The sequence below is a fragment of the Bombina bombina genome, chromosome 4, assembly GCF_027579735.1.
Source record: "Bombina bombina isolate aBomBom1 chromosome 4, aBomBom1.pri, whole genome shotgun sequence".
Lineage (NCBI taxonomy): Eukaryota > Metazoa > Chordata > Amphibia > Anura > Bombinatoridae > Bombina > Bombina bombina.
Window position 1 is genome coordinate 794,458,834 of NC_069502.1, and position 17,002 is coordinate 794,475,835.

At 40.7% G+C, this 17,002-nt stretch overlaps 1 protein-coding gene across 1 annotated transcript in view; it reads right to left on the reverse strand.

Moving 5' to 3' along the window:
* The window catches only part of LOC128657866 (gastrula zinc finger protein XlCGF26.1-like), a 169,423-nt gene that overhangs the window by 131,935 nt on the left and 20,486 nt on the right, over positions 1 to 17,002 (reverse strand). The window contains exons 2-3 of the mRNA XM_053712296.1: positions 6,879 to 6,986; positions 6,474 to 6,578 (exon numbers count right to left, since the gene is read on the reverse strand). Coding sequence (XP_053568271.1) covers positions 6,474 to 6,578; positions 6,879 to 6,986 — 213 coding nt within the window. The remainder of the gene's footprint in view (positions 1 to 6,473; positions 6,579 to 6,878; positions 6,987 to 17,002) is intronic.

Here is a 17,002-nt window from a genome sequence, read left to right on the forward strand (position 1 = left end):
TCCTCATCACTTGAATAATTTTTCCACCTGACCAAGTACTGCAGAACACCCCTGGAGATCCTGGAGTCCAAAATGGATTCAACTTCATACTCATCATCAGGAAGAGGAAGGCTTGTAGGTGACAGAAGAATTTGTGCATCTCTTGCAGGTGCATAAGGTTTTAATAAAGATACGTGAAACGTAGGATGAATCTTAAGAGTACTAGGTAGACGTAGCTTGACAGCATTGGTGTTGATAACACTTTGGACAGGGAAGGGTCCAATGAAGAGACTGGCCATCTTCTTGGAAGGAACTTGTAATCTCAAGTTCTTAGTAGAAAGCCAGACTAAATCTCCTGGGGAGTATTCAGGTGGCTTCCTTCTCCTGAGGTCATAATAATGTTTCTGGTTCTCTTGGGCCAAACGAATGTTCTCCTGGATGACATTGAAATTCTCCTGCAGAGAATTGTGGAGCTGATCCAGCGGTGGTGAATCCGATGAAGCAAAGGTGGAGAAGGTCAGGGTAGGGTGGTAGGCATAGTTTGCGAAGAAGGGTGTCATTTTTGTAGATGCATTGGTTAAGTTATTTTAGGCGAATTCGGCCATAGAGAGGTAATTCATCCAATCGTTCTGTTGATAGGAACAATAACATCTGAGAAAGTGTTCGAGCCACTGGTTTAACCTCTCTGACTGCCCATTAGTTTGGGGATGAAAAGCTGTAGTAAAACGATGTTCCATATTAATCAAGGCACATAATTTACTCCAAAATTTTGAGGTGAATTGTGTACCCCTATCTGTCGTCAGGATAGAAGGTATCCCATGCAACTTAATAATGTGGTCAATGAACAGGGTGGCAGTTTCAGAAGAAGTGGGAAGTTTATGGAAAGGGATGAAATGAGCCATTTTAGTGAATAAATCAATGACCACAAGGATAGTTGTTTGATTTTTTGATGGTGGTAAATCTACAATAAAATCCATGGAAACATGGTGCCAAGGCTTTTTAGGGACTGGTATAGGCATGAGCAAGCCAAAAGGTGGTCTTCTTTCTGGTTTGCAAGTGACACAAGTCCTACAGCTGGCGATATGATCAGAAATGGTGGATTTCATGTGTGGCCACCAATAAGTACGTGAAACAAGATCCAAGGTACGTTGAAGACCTGGGTGTCCAGCTAAGGGAATGTCATGGCAGGTCTGTATAATTTGTTTTCTCAAGGAGGGTGGTATGAAGATTTTCTTATCATAGTAGTAAATGCCATGCATTTTGGTTAAAGTTGGTTCAGGTGGGTTTGAATGTTCCTTGCAGTATTTGCGGAGGTCAGTCAAGATCGTCGAAGTGAACCCAATGAAGCATTGAGGAGGAACAATGTCTTTTCTGACAGGGATGTGAGTCGGTCGTTCTGGTATCCGAGATAAAGCGTCAGCTTTGATGTTTTTATTGGCAGGTCTGTAAATGATAACGAAATTGAAACGGTCAAAGTACAGACTCCAACGAACCTGTCTGGCAGATAAGGTTTTATTAGATTGCAAATACTGGAGGTTCTTATGGTCTGTGTAGATATTAATTGGCAGAGTGGTGCCTTCAAGGAGGTGTCTCCAGTGTTCAAGGGAACGTCGAATGGCCAATAACTCCTTGTCCCCAATGGCATAATTTTGTTCAGCAGGGGACATTAATTTAGAAAAATAGGAAATTGGATGGAGAGGATCAGATAGAGATTTTTGTTGTGAGAGGACTGCTCCAATGGCGAAATCGGAAGAATCAACTTCTAGAGTATATTGATGTGAAGGATTTGGAAATTGAAGGATTGGTGCAGAGGTAAATCTGGATTTCAAATAACGGAAGGCTTGTACAGCATCTGAACCCCATGAGAAAGGTGTTGTAGAGCCTGTTAAAACGGTGAGTGGTTTTACTATTTTGGAAAATCCCTTGATACATTTTCTATAATAATTTGAAAAACCAAGGAACCGTTGCAGGTCTTTTTTAGTCTTTGGTTCTGGCCAATCCAAAACTGCCTCAACCTTCTCTTTCTGCATCTGGATTCCTGAGGGAGAAATATCATATCCTAGAAAGGATACCTGTTTTGTGTGGAATTTGCATTTCTCCAATTTGGCGTACAATTTATACGCTCTCAGTCGCGCTAGGACTTGGCGGACATGCCTGATGTGTTCCTGCAAAGTTCTGGAATAAATGAGTATATCATCCAGATATATGACAATGCATACATCTAGGAGGTCTCTGAATATATCATTAATGAAGTATTGGAAGGTGGCTGGGGCATTGCAGAGACCAAAGGGCATTACAAGGTACTCGAATAACCCATATCTGGTCCTGAATGCCGTCAGCCATTCATGACCCTCTTTAATCCTGACAAGATTGTATGCCCCTCTTAAGTCAAGTTTGGTAAAAATAGTAGCATCAGATAGCCTCTCAATCATCTCTGGTATTAGGGGCAAAGGATAACGATTCTTAATCATGCATTTATTTAGTTCACGATAATCTATGATGGGTCTGAGGCTGGAATCCTTGTTACGAACAAAGAAAAAACCAGCCCCTGCAGGAGAAGTTGATGGCCTAATGAAGCCTTTCTTTAAGTTGTCGTCAAGATACACTTTAAGATGTTCCAGTTCAGGATTACTTAGTGGGTAGAGGTGTCCAATGGGTATGCGGGCTCCAGGGAGGAGATCGATAGGGCAATCATATGCCCTATGAGGTGGCAGGTTCTCTGCCTCGGTCTTACTAAATACATCTTTAAATTCCAAATATTGAGAGGGTAAGCCCTCAGTATCAGTAATAGTGTGCAAAAAAACAGGACTAGGAAAACATGTTTCTTTGCAATAAGTGGAACAAAACTTTATTTGAATGAAAAGGGTGCCAAACAATAGTGGGGTTATGAAGTTGTAGCCACTTCATCCCGAGAACCAAACTAAAATGGGGAGAGGGAAGGACATCGAAAGAGAGTAATTCGTAATGTCCTGATATATTAAGCATGAGTGGAACAGTCTCATGAGTTATAGGTCCAGAGAACATGAGTGAACCATCTATGACTCTGATTGGTATGGGAGTAGTTTTCTTTATTAAAGGGATATTTTCCCTAATGCAAAAGTCCCGATCCATGTAGTTCCCTGAAGCGCCAGAGTCGACAATGGCATCACTGATCCTCAGTTGACTTTGTTCCAACTGTAGGGAGACAGATAAAGTACAGTAAGGAGAATGTTCTGGGGAAGGTAGAGATGTATAAAGGTAAGTGGACTTACATTTTTTGTTCTTCAAAAGTAGGGGACAGTCCTGAACAGCGTGACTTGGGCTAGCGCAGTACAGGCATAGATTCCTTAAACGTCTCCGTTGTTTCTCCTCTTGAGAGAGGGGACCTCTGAGGAAGCCAATCTCCATGGGTTCCACAGAGGGTTTCGTAGCAGAAACACTGCTTGGGGCCGAAGAGCCAGATGAAGGTTTAGGTTTTAGGTCTGTTGCATACTTTTCAGCCTTCCTTTCACGTAGACGGCGGTCTATCTGAATAGCTGTTTTCATAAAAGCCTCCAAAGTTGTTGGTAATTCAATTCTGGCGAATTCATCTTTTAAAGACTCTGAAAGTCCCAACCGGAATTGATTACGCAGGGCGACAGGGGTCCAGAGAGCATCCGTGGCGAACTGTTTGAAGTCTGTGATATAGTCCTCCACAGGTCTCTTTCCTTGTTTTAAACTCCTCAAACTCATCTCAGCAGTAAGCTGAATATCTGTGTCCTGAAACATTTCATCCATACTTGTGAAAAAGTCTACAAGGGATCCGAGAATGGGATCCTGGTTCTCTATGAATTTATCAGCCCAATTTCTAGGATCCCCTCTGAGAAAGGAGATTGTAGTGAGGACTTTCACTCTCTCAGTCGGGTAAGTCCTAGGTTTCATTGAAAACAATAAAAGGCAGGCGTTTTTAAATTGCCTATATGCCTTTATGTTACCACAGAAGAGGTCTGGAAGAGAGACTTGAGGTTCAATAACAGTTTCAGTCTGATTCCCCTTTATAGAGATAGAGTCTGTAATTACTTTTCTCAGAGCAGCATTCTCAATTTGTAAATCATGCAGGCCTTGTGCCAGTTGATCTACCTTTTGATTGAGGTTATATACTATTTGATGTAGGTCTGCTGGTTCCATATTTTCTGGCTCAGTATTATATCAGGAACTAGTGAATATATGTATAGGTGGAACACAACTGCAGAATGAATAATAATATGTATGTTACACAGGACTGTCTAAAACCTCTATTTCTGAAAAGGCTTCCTTCAGTCATGTGAGTAAGTATAATATAACAAGCATTGATAACTTATTCAGCAGAAAGTGAATAAGAAAATAATATACTGTTAAGATCACCCTTAGATAATAACAGGAGTAATGAGAACAAGATAAAGATTCAGACAGGCAGCTTTTGAGCAACAGGACCAGACAAGTGAAGTTGCGGTTAAGGCTTTAAAGTTTATGATTAAACTTCTTATCTTTAATACAAGACTCAGTACATACGTTATGAGATATGATGTTTAGCACCTTGTACCCTGTACCTTGGTAATGCAGACAGCCGGGAGAGCAAGCAGGGTTACCTTCGTAGGTGAATCAGAGTAGTTAGAGTGAGACCGGAGCAGACCCGGAAGTGACGTCACGCAGTGTAGCGTAATCGGGAGAATCTCACTGACAGGCTGAATGAACACTGAGGGTATGAGCTGCGGTAAAAAGAAAGCAGCGAGAGGCAATAGAAAAATACAATAGGTACTTTACCCCACAAGCAGAGAGAGAGAGGCTGTGAATGAAATTCCAAAGTAGAAGTTGCTGTTTAGGATAAGGCTCAGAACTCCGAATAGTAAGGTAGAGAAGGAAAAGGCTGAGCAGGCAGGTAATCCTCTCTGTAGCGAAGATCATCAATACTGAGCAAGGTGTAACAGGTGAGCGGCACTCTTAAAGAAGGAGGAACAAATCAGAAAGTAGTGGGTGTAGCTAGGAGAAAAATGGGTTGAACCAGGCAGAACCTGACAGTACCTCACACACAATGTTAAAACACACTCACCTATAACTTGTGTACATCACGCACTTGTAACCCATGTATCTCAAACATAGCAAACATGCACACCTACCTATAATCCACATTTCTCAGACACAACACACATGCACACTCACCTTTATCCTGCATCTATTAGGCACAATACACATGCACACTTACCTATAATGCACATTTCTTAGGCACAACATATGTGTACACTCCCCTGTGACTCGTGTCTATCAGACACAACATACGTGCTCACTAACCTGTAACCTGCGTCTATCAGACACAATATATGTGCTCACTGACCTGTAACCTGCAGACACAATATATGTGCACACTCACCTGTAACCTGCAAACACAACATAGATGCACACTCACCTGTAACCCATGTACCGCAGACACAAGATACATACACTCTCATCTATAATTCCCACTCCTCAGACACAGCATACATGCACACTCACCTGTGTCCCTCAGATATAAAACATGTGCAGCCAACTGCAACAACATATGTACACACTTACCTGTAACCTGCAGTACTCAGACACAGCATACAAGAACACTTACCAGTAACCCACTTCCCTCACACAACACAAGTTCACACTTAAATGGACTTATACTGTAATTGGTTTCCTCATCTTAAGTCATGTACCTCACACACAATATATGTGTATACTTACCTGTAACTCATATTTTTTAGACACAACATGCATGCACATTTATTTGTAACCAATGTAGCTCACACACACACACATGTGCACACTCACCTGTAACCACATACCTCACACACACACAACACACGTGCACTTACCTGTAACCTACATACCTCACACTCAACACATGTGTACACTTTCCTGTAACCCACATACCTCAAACACAACACACATGAACACTTTCCTATAACCCACATACCTCACACACAACACACATGAACACTTACCTGTAACCTATATACCTCACACACAACACATGTGCACTTACCTGTAACCTACATACCTCACACTCAACACATGTTTACACTTTCCTGTAACCCACATACCTCACACACAACACACATGAACACTTTCCTGTAACCCACATACACAACACACATGAACACTTACCTGTAACCTACGTACCTCACACTTAACAGACGTGCACAATTACCAGTAACCCACTTCCCTCATACAAGTGAACACTCAAATGGGCTTATACTTTAATTAGTTTCCTCACCTTAACTCATGTACCTCACACAAAATATATGTGTAAACTTACCTGTAACTCATATTTATTAGACACAACATTCATACACATTTCTTTGTAACCAACGTACCTCACACACACAACACATGTGCACACTCAACTGTAAACCACGTACCTCACACTCAACACACGTGCCCACTTACCTGTAAACCACGTACCTTACACATAACACACTTGCACACTCACCTGTAAGCAATGTACCTCACACACAACACATGTGCACACTCACCTGGGCTGATACTGTCACTGGTTTCCATATCCGTCGCTCCCAGCTGACGTCTCACAAACAGATCTTCTTTTATCCCAACTTTCACTATATCAGCGTTATCTTCATCTGAACAAATAAAGCAGATTCAGTTTTTATATCCCATGATCTAGTGTTTATAACTTTACAATAAAATAGATTGTGTATTTCCCAGACAGACAATTGCACCAAATACACTCACTCTTTACTATTTCACTCTCTTATTTTTTATGGCTGTGATCCGCTCTATTCCAGTATAAAAATACAACATGAACTAAACAAGGGTTAAACTCATTGTGTTATCTGCGCTTATAAAGCAGACAGTAAACTACAAGGGAGAGCAGTAACTGTGTGCACAGCCCCGGCAGACTCTCACGTATTACTACTCACCGGCAGGGAGGGAGCAATGTATTTCAGTCTGATGACTATTCATGTCATCTGTCTCATCCTCTTCCTTCACATTTAATAGCCCAGTGCCCGAGTTTTCCTCTAGATGCCCTGTAATTATAGCAGGAAGTTACCTGATAGTACACAGTACATGGCGTAACATAAACTTATATAACAGACGTTTGTACTTTAAGCCACAGCTCATTTCTCCCTCTACTTTCTTTTTTTGTTAAACAATAAGGCTTAAAGGGATAATCTAGTCCCAAATAAACGTTCATGATTCAGATAGGTGATGTAATTTTAAACAATTTTCCAATAAACTTTTATCACCAATTTTGCTTTGTTCTCTTGGTATTCTTAGTTGAAAGATAAACCTAGGAGGTTCATATGCTAATTTCTAAGCCCTTGAAGGCCGACTCAGGGCATTTTGACAGTTTTCCACCACTAGAGGGTGTAAGTTCATGTGTGTCATATAGATAACACTGTGCTCACACACGTGAAGTTCCTAGGAGCCTGCACTGATTGGCTAAAATGCAAGTCTGTCAAAAGTACTGAAATAAGGGGGCAGTTTGCCGAGGCGTAGATACAAGATAATCACAGAGGTAAAAAGTATATTAATATAACTGTGTTGGTTATGCAAAACTAGGGAATGGGTAATAAAGAGATTATCTATGTTTTAAAACAACAACAATTCTGGTGTAGACTGACCCTTTAAGGTTTTTTTTTGCATAAAATAAGTTATCTAATATCATATTTTGTTATTTTTTTTAATTAATCACACTTATAGCAATAGGTAATATTGATTCACTTTTATATTTGGAAATTAAGGGCTAGCTTACAAGTGCAGCGCTAAACATCGCTTGCCTGCAAGCGATATCAGAGCTCCACTGTGTAATACCAGCCAATGCTAATGTGACGCTAATGGGAGCCTCGTTCTTGCTAATCAGCCAATTATATGGCAGCAACTCAATGCATTTAGGCATCTAGATGTGGTGAAGACTACTTGCTGACGGGCTGGTCTGAGTATTTCAAAAACTGCTGATCTACTGGGATTTTCGCGCACAACCATCTCTAGGGTTTACAGAGAATGGTCCAAAAAAGAGAAAATATCCAGTGAGCTGCAGTTGTGTGGATAAAAATGCCTTGTTGATGTCAAAGGAGAATGGGCAGACTGGTTCGAGATGATAGAAAGGCAACAGTAACTCAAATAACCAAAGTATGCAGAATACTATATCTGAATGCACAACACGTTGAATCTTGAAGCAGATGGGCTACAGCAGCAGAAGACAACACAGGGTGGCACTCCTGTCAGCTAAGATCAGGAAACTGAGGCTACAATTCGCACAGGCTCACCAAAATTGGACAATAGAAGATTGTAAAAACTTGCCTGGTCTGATGAGTCTCAATTTCAGCTGCATCATTCAGATGGGGTCAGAATTTGGCGTAAACAACATGAAAGCATGGATTCATCCTGCCATGTATCAACGGTTCAGGCTGGTGGTGGTGGTGTAATGGTGTGGGGGATATTTTCTTGGCACACTTTGGGCCACGACCTACCTGAGTATTGTGGCTGACCATGTCCATCCCTTAATGACTACAGTGTATTCCTCTTCTGATGGCTACTTCCAGCAGGATAATGCACCATGTCACAATGCTCAAATCATCTCATACTGGTTTCTTGAACATAACAAAGAGTTCAATGTACTCCAATGGCCTCCAGTCACCAGATCTCAATCCAATAGAGCACCTTTAGGATGTGGTCGAACGGGAGATTTGCATCATGGATGTGCAGCCGACAAATCTGCAGCAACTGCATAATGCTATCATGTCAATATGGACCAAAATCTCTGAGGAATGTTTACAACCCCTTGTTGAATCTATGTCACGAAGAATTAAGGAAGTTCTGAAGGCAAAAGGGGGTCCAATCCGGTACTAGCAAGGTGTACCTAATAAAGTGGCTGGTGAGTGTATGTCAGTGACGTGCGGTGAGGTCAGAGGCTGGTGAGGCACTGGCCATGATACGCCTGAGAAACACTCTATAATTTAGATAGACCATGCAATTTTAAACAACTTTCCAATTTACTTCTATTATCTAATTTGCTTTGTTCTCTTAGTATCCTTTATTTTAAAGCATACCTAGGTAGGCTCAAGAGCTGGGGAACTAGCTGCTGATTGGTGGCTGCTGCACATATACACCTTCAGCCTATGGCTTACCATTGTTTTCCGATAGCTCCCCACAATGCATTGCTGCTCCTTTAATAAAGGATACCAAAAGAATGAAGCAAAATGTTAATAGAAGTAAGTTGAAACGTTTGAAATTGTATGCCGTTTATAATATTCAAAGTGACATATGGCAGCACTATTTTACCATTAAAAAGAGACATGAAAAAGGTGTATAGGGTCTATAGTCTTATGCAACATGGAGCAAAATGAATGGAATAACTGAAAGAAAGAAAAACACTCCCTCAAACACACATTCTCTGTCACACTCCAAAACACACACTCTCCCCCACCCTTTCTCTCACATAGACATACTCTCTCACACACACAAACTCACTGCCTCACAGTTCACTTACTTACACAAAAACACACAGGCACTCTCCCTCACACACACTCTCCCATAATATATAATATTGCCATTTTCATCCCCCCTAGCATTATACATGCTGTACAGTGACTGGCTGATATGTGCTGTGGCTCATTTATAAATGTTCCTAATTGGCCATATAAAAGTAAATAAACTTTCAGGAGTATTTTCTAGGGGTGTGTACACGGACTGTAAAATAATTCAGGTTTTTCTAATAAAATGATAGCTTTCATATGACTGACAGACCTCAATAGTAACTTATATGGTCATCATCACTGACACTGTTTAGAGAAGAGATTGAGAATAGTAATTAAATATACCCATTACCCAGTCCCTCCCTGTGCATATATGAGATCATCTTTGAGATTCTGTGTGCTATAGGGGCACCAGCATCAAAGATCAAGTAACCCAGCTTTGCTTTTCACCCTCACACTTTTTTTATATTTTTTCTAATAAATCAATATGTATCTACAATTAGAGACTATTTACTGATAAAAAAAAGCAATTTATTAAGTACTACAACTACCTGCACAGTGAGAAGCCACTCAAAAAGTATGTAATAGTTAGGTTATCTTATAAATCTAAATGATCTTAAACTCACTTTGCACAAATCATCTAATGGATTAGTATAGGCCTCAATACATAAAAATGAAATTAATTTTGCATAGAGTTCAAAAACTGTCAGCCAAGGCTCAGAAGTGAAAGTGTTAAAATGTAGGGTTTTTTATCATATGAGCCACTTTCTCATACTTCTCAACTGTCCCTATTTTGCTAGGACAATCCCAGTATAATGGCTTCCTATCTGTTAGTACAATTGTCCTGGAAGTAAACATCTGCCCTGAGGTATGGACTTGGTAATTAAGTATAAAAAATGCATCAGCAAAGGGCTGAATATAGGCTCAGAAGTAAAATGTTGAAACACTTTATTCATACTTATAAACTGTCCCTAGTATTTTCCTGGGAACATTCCAGTTTCTGGTGTGCTATTTACAATAGGTGTTTAGAGGCAGAGCAGATTAGGTAAAGCTTTGGAAACATAGTACTCCAATAAACTGCTTACTTGTCTGTTCTACTATAACTGCTCTACTGTAATGTGCTTTTTTTTACAGTGATACTGAAATTGCTGCCATATTGCAAGAAATAATAGCACACACAGAATGTTAAAAAAAAGTGTGAGGGTGAAAAGCAAACCTGGGTTACTTTTTCTTTGATGCTTGAGTTAGTGATAGCATCAGAGGCATTATAAGCTGGAGGTTCCCTTTCTTGTGGTTATGGAATGACCAGCAAATAAAAGCCTGTGCTGTAACTCCAGCTATTCTGCACTAAACCTTACCACATATACTGTTGCATTTGTTGTTACATATGGCAGACTGGCAAGGATGCAGTAGGGCAAAATGCAGAAAGAACCTGGTTATGTGTTTTCTGCATCTGTTTTCAAATGAAATAAATTGTGATGTGTGTTGGGAGGGGGGGGTAGCAGCACAGCATGTATAAAAATGCATTTCAGTGGGAATTTAACTTACATTATTTAGTGCTGTTAATTTAAGTTAAATTCCCACTGAAATGCATTTTTATACCTGCTGTGCTGCTACCCCCCCCCTCCCAACACACATCACAATTTATTTCATTTGAAAGCAGATGCAGAAAACACATAACCAGGTTCTTTCTGCATTTTGCCCTACTGCATACCTGCCAGTCTGCCATATGTAACAGTGCAATATGTGTTTAGTGCAGAATGGCTGGAGTTACAGGCTCACTCACACCCCATTCTGAGGCTTCCTGGCACAATCAATCATAGCAGATTTGCAGTGTCTCAATACTAGGCATTTAACACCACCTGCAAAATATGTCCCATGCTGCAGGAAGAAAATAACTGTTAGTGCGGCCAGCCCGGTATCACATGAGTGACAGCTGCTCCACCGGTCCCCCTATAATAGCGCCGCCGCTGCCCCTGCCACATTTTATGAACTTACCTGAGAAAGAATCCGGTCAGGTCGTCAGTGTCACACTGACTGTCTCACAGCCTCAGGCACCCACGTGGCACTGGCTCCGCTCCTCCGTCCACCACCATCCTCCTCCTCAGTCCTCTGAGTCTCCTCCAGGCTCCAGGCAGCACAGTCCTGTCCTCCAGGGCAGCCCTCCTCCACAGACAGCCACAACACAAGGCCCATAACTAAATTAGTTAGTTAGCTAGGCTGCGGCAGCTGCAGCATCGGGTCTTCCCGCCAGTCTGATGTATCGGCGCTACGTCATGACCCAGTCCCACACCTGTCAATCAGCAGCCCAGCAGGCACGCCTCCCCGCAGTGCTGCTGAACTCCTGATTGGCTCATGTGATGTAGCTCATCATGGAGGCGGTATTGATAACCGCCTCCAATGGAGCTTGTGTGACAGCCCGGTAAGTCACCAGCGGGTGGCGCAGCTCTGTAGTGAGCAGCAGACAGTTATTTAGATCCATTGTTGCGCAATTAATGGAGGGCAGCGGACCGGCTCACTGCCTCCTAATTGCGCAACAATGGATGTTGAATTTGCAGCGCAAGCGCACAGCGCATAGTAACTACATTAATGAGTAATCACCATCGGGGGTGGGGGGGGGGGTACCCTTGGGGCGAGGGTGGGCGTGACCAATAAATTAATAAGATGAAAAAACACTTTTTTTAAAAAAAATAAATATTATTTGAAAACATTTTTTCCCCTCATTGGACAGGGGCGGCACTGCCTCCCCTGCCTCCTATTACTGCACGTCACTGGTGTATGTGTATATAAGCAAACACCCCACTGCCACCAACTTTACCCTCAAAATCCTGCCCAGTGCAGTTATTTTATTAAAAAAATAAAAATGCCACAATTTTTATTTTTTAATAAAATACACTACACTGTACTTTGGGGGCATTTTGAGCATATTTATAAAATTAATCAGATATCTGATCTATGGTCAATTTTTTTTTAAGAGTTAATTGCTAACGCTAGCTCACGGTAGCAATAACCAGCCACTTGTTATTTATTGCGCGGCCGCAAGCGGTCAAATTTGTTCATTTCCGGGCATGATAAAATTAGCGCTCCACTTGTAATCTAGCCTTAATTGGCACAAATTGAAATTTAGTTAAAAATTCTAACAAAGAATGAAGCACAGAAGCACAAATACAAAAATCTCTTCCACCTTAAGCATTAATAGGGACCAGCTATAGGTCCAAATAAACTAGCAGCTTTGAATATTGCAGTCATTTTGTATGTATCTAATTTCTTGATCCAAACTAACAAGAGGGAGGACCCTTGAGGAATCCTCCTGATAGGTAAATGTGTGCTATTGTGTCATGTCAATAGCGCTCTCTGATGAAGGATCCTGTGTATAACAGTCTATATTACTGATATAATAAAGGCTGCAGAGCAAACCTAAAGAGTAAGTTTGCTGTCCGTTTCCTTTTTGTATCTTTGTACACATGTAAGTGTTGTGGTTTGTGAGATCCACAATACAGGGCTAAGCAGGAGATACTAATAGAGGTGTCAGTGTGCAGTAAACCTGGGAGGCTGAATTCATTATTACACTATAGGTAGATTGGTCACAACAAGTGTAATTCAAGAAGGAGGAAAAGTCGCCCCAGAGCCACACAGAATTGGGCAATTAGGAAGCAGCTTGCTGTGTACCAGAAAGGACAGACATATAAGGGAGATACTAGTGAGAGGAAGTACCAGCTAGACTCCTGAACAATACAAGCTACAGTGATCGGGAAGAACACTGGGAAATGGAGCAGAACACTTCCACCTCCGCACATACTTCTGCCCTCAGCTACGCACTGAAGTGCTGCACCATATTGTATATAATAAGTTTATGTAACCAGCAGTAACAGAATATTAGCTGCCTCAGTGCCGCACATACTTCTGCCCTCAGCTACGCACTGAAGAGCTGCACCATATTGTATATAATACGTTTATGTAACCAGCGGTAACAGAATATTAGCTGCCTCAGTGCCGCACATACTTCTGCCCTCAGCTACGCACTGAAGAGCTGCACCATATTGTATATAATACGTTTATGTAACCAGCGGTAACAGAATATTAGCTGCCTCAGCGCCGCACATACTTCTGCCCTCAGCTACGCACTGAAGTGCTGCACCATATTGTATATAATAAGTTTATGTAACCAGCGGTAACAGAATATTAGCTGCCTCAATGCTGCACACAGTGACCTTGTCTGCTCTGTAGATGCACACAGCTAGGGTAAAAACAAGCAATGCTGTGCCTTTTGTTCAAATTTAGCTCCTTTACATGACAGAATACCTAAGTATGCTCAGACATGTGCATGTGTATTTATAATACTGTTACAGACAATGCTGCCATATATAGAGAACACTCCTGTGTCTAACTCAGTATGCTCTAATAAAAAGGAGCTAAGTTTAAAGAGAAATTCAAGTCAAAATTGCATTTTCATGATTCAGATAGAGATGCATGCAATTTTAAACAAATGTACAATTTACTTCCATTAACAAAATGTGCACTTTTTATATTTACATTTTATTTTTTTGACTCACAAGCTCCTACTGAGCATGTGCAAGAATTCACAGAATATACGTATATACATTTGCGATTGGCTGATGTCACATGATACAGGGGGAGTGGAAATAAAGATAATTAGGTCAATTTTATAATAAAAGTACACTGGATTGGTGTTATTTAATCTGTCTCTGAATAATACAACTTTCATTATGACTTCTGTGTCTTTACAACAGGTTTAACTACTGCTGTTTCATACACGCAACAGATATTATTCAATTTGATTTTGCGTTTTATCATGAGATAATAAATGTATGTACAGTATCAGATACAGCTGTGACACTGTAGCATCAGGTGTGATTAAAGAGACATAAACTTCTGGGTACAACTACAAGAGCAGGGTTAGTACTCACCATGTTCTCTTATTCAAAACCATTCTCTTATTTTAACCCTTAAAGGGACATGAAACCCAAACTTTTTCTTTCATGAGTCAGACAGAGCATACAATTTGAAACAACTTTCCAATTTACTTCTATTATCTAGTTTGCTTCATTCTATTGATGTCCTTTGTTGATAAGGATGCCTAGGTAGGCTCAGACGCACACACAGGTACTGGGTAAGAGACAAACACACACACAGGCAGTGTTCTTCCCTTTAACCTTTTTAGAAGGTGCACTACCCGGATGATTACACTGACCAACCGGCTAAAATTTTAGCCAATATTAAGCTAAACTTAGCTAATATTAAAACTTTTCATTTTTTTATTGCACAAATTTTCCTTAAATACATTTATGTTAAATTATGCAATTATTTGTGCTTTTGATAGAAAATAATATGATATAATATTAGAAAATATTACACTGCCCCCATCTGCTACTGCATAATGCTACCTGTCTGGCAAAATTTTCTATTAAGAGCACTGCAAAGGTATTAGGCAGGAGACAAACACACACATACACAGGTATTGGGCAGGATACACACACACACAGATACTGAAATGGAGACACACACTCAAAACATACACAGGTATTGGGAAGGAGACAAACATACATACACAGGTATTGGGAAGGAGACAAACATACATACACAGGTATTGGGAAGGAGACAAACATACATACACAGGTATTGGGAAGGAGACAAACATATATACACAGGTATTGGGAAGGAGACAAACATACATACACAGGTATTGGGAAGGAGACAAACATACATACACAGGTATTGGGCAGGTGATGACAAACATACTGTCAGGAATAACAAATCTGCAAAATAAGAATATAATATTTAATGAACCTCAGCTGCTGAGAACAACTAATTTGGTATTATGTAGCAGACTGAACTCTGGAGGATGACATAAATTACTCCCTGTGAGTAATGTTAACTTCCAGATATCAAATAGCAGTTTTAATAATGTGGTTAAGATTGATGTTAGACACAATGGCCTCTAGTTATCAAGCTGTCTACTTTCTAGCATTCGCCGGCCCCAAAACGCTCGCCTAAGCTCGCCTAACATCGCCGCCGCGAACCTGAATACGTTTGCCAAATTTATCAAGAAAGCTGTCAAAAAGCCGCGCACCAACTATGGTGCGATGAGCAGCGGACTGTTGTTAACTAACAGTCATCGATCTCGCTGCTCATCGGCTTATTCGCAGCTTTCTTGCTAGCCTGTCACTAAGCACCCACACTATACTATACTGTTTTACCCCCTAAACCACCGGTCCCGGAGCCCCCCGCACCTAAATAAACTTATTAACCCCTAAACTGCCGCTCCTGGACCCCGCCACAACTATAATACATTTATTAACCCCTAAACCGCCGCTCCCGGACCCCGCCGCCACTATAATAAATATATGAACCCCTAAACCGCCGCTCCCGGACCCCGCCGCCACCTACATTATACCTAATATTCCGCCCCCTATACCGCCACCACCTACATAAAGTTATTAACCCCTATCCTGCCAATCCCGGACCCCACCGAAAATAAATTTAACCCCTAAACCGCCGCACCCGGAGCCCTCCGCCACCTACATTACATTTATGAACCCCTATCCTGCCCCCCCCCTACACCGCCACCACCTACAGTACATTGATTAACCCCTAATCTACCCCCCTACGCCGCCGCCACCTACAGTACATTGATTAACCCCTAAGCTACCCCCCTACACCGCCGCCACTATATTAAATGAATTAATCCCTAAACCCAAGTCTAACCCTAACCCCTCCCTAACTTAAATATTATTTAAATTAATCTAAATAAATATTCCTATAATTAAATAAATGAATCCTATTTAAAACTAAATACTTACCTATAAAATAAACTCTAAGATAGCTACAATATAACTATTAGTTACATTGTAGCTATTTTAGGATTTATTTTTATTTTTCAGGCAACTTTGTATTTATTTTAACTAGGTACAATAGCTATTAAATAGTTATAATTTAATAGCTACCTAGCTAAAATAAATACAAAATTACCTGTAAAATAAATCCTAACCTAAGTTACAATTACACCTAACACTACACTATCATTAAATAAATTAATTAACTACAATTACCTAACATTAAATAAAATTAACTAAAAATAACTAGTACAAGTACAAAAAAAAACCCCTCTAAATTACAGAAAATAAAAAAAAATTACAAGAAGTTTAAACTAATTACACCTAATCTAAGTCCCCTAATAAAATAAAAAAGCCCCCCAAAAACACAATTTATGCTTACCTGATAAATTTATTTCTCTTGTGGTGTATCCAGTCCACGGATCATCCATTACTTGTGGGATATTCTCCTTCCCAACAGGAAGTTGCAAGAGGACACCCACAGCAGAGCTGTTATATAGCTCCTCCCCTAACTGCCATATCCAGTCATTCGACCGAAACAAGCCGAGAAAGGAGAAACCATAGGGTGCAGTGGTGACTGTAGTTTAATCTAAAATTTTGACCTGCCTTAAAATGACAGGGCGGGCCGTGGACTGGATACACCACAAGAGAAATAAATTTATCAGGTAAGCATAAATTGTGTTTTCTCTTGTAAGGTTGTATCCAGTCCAC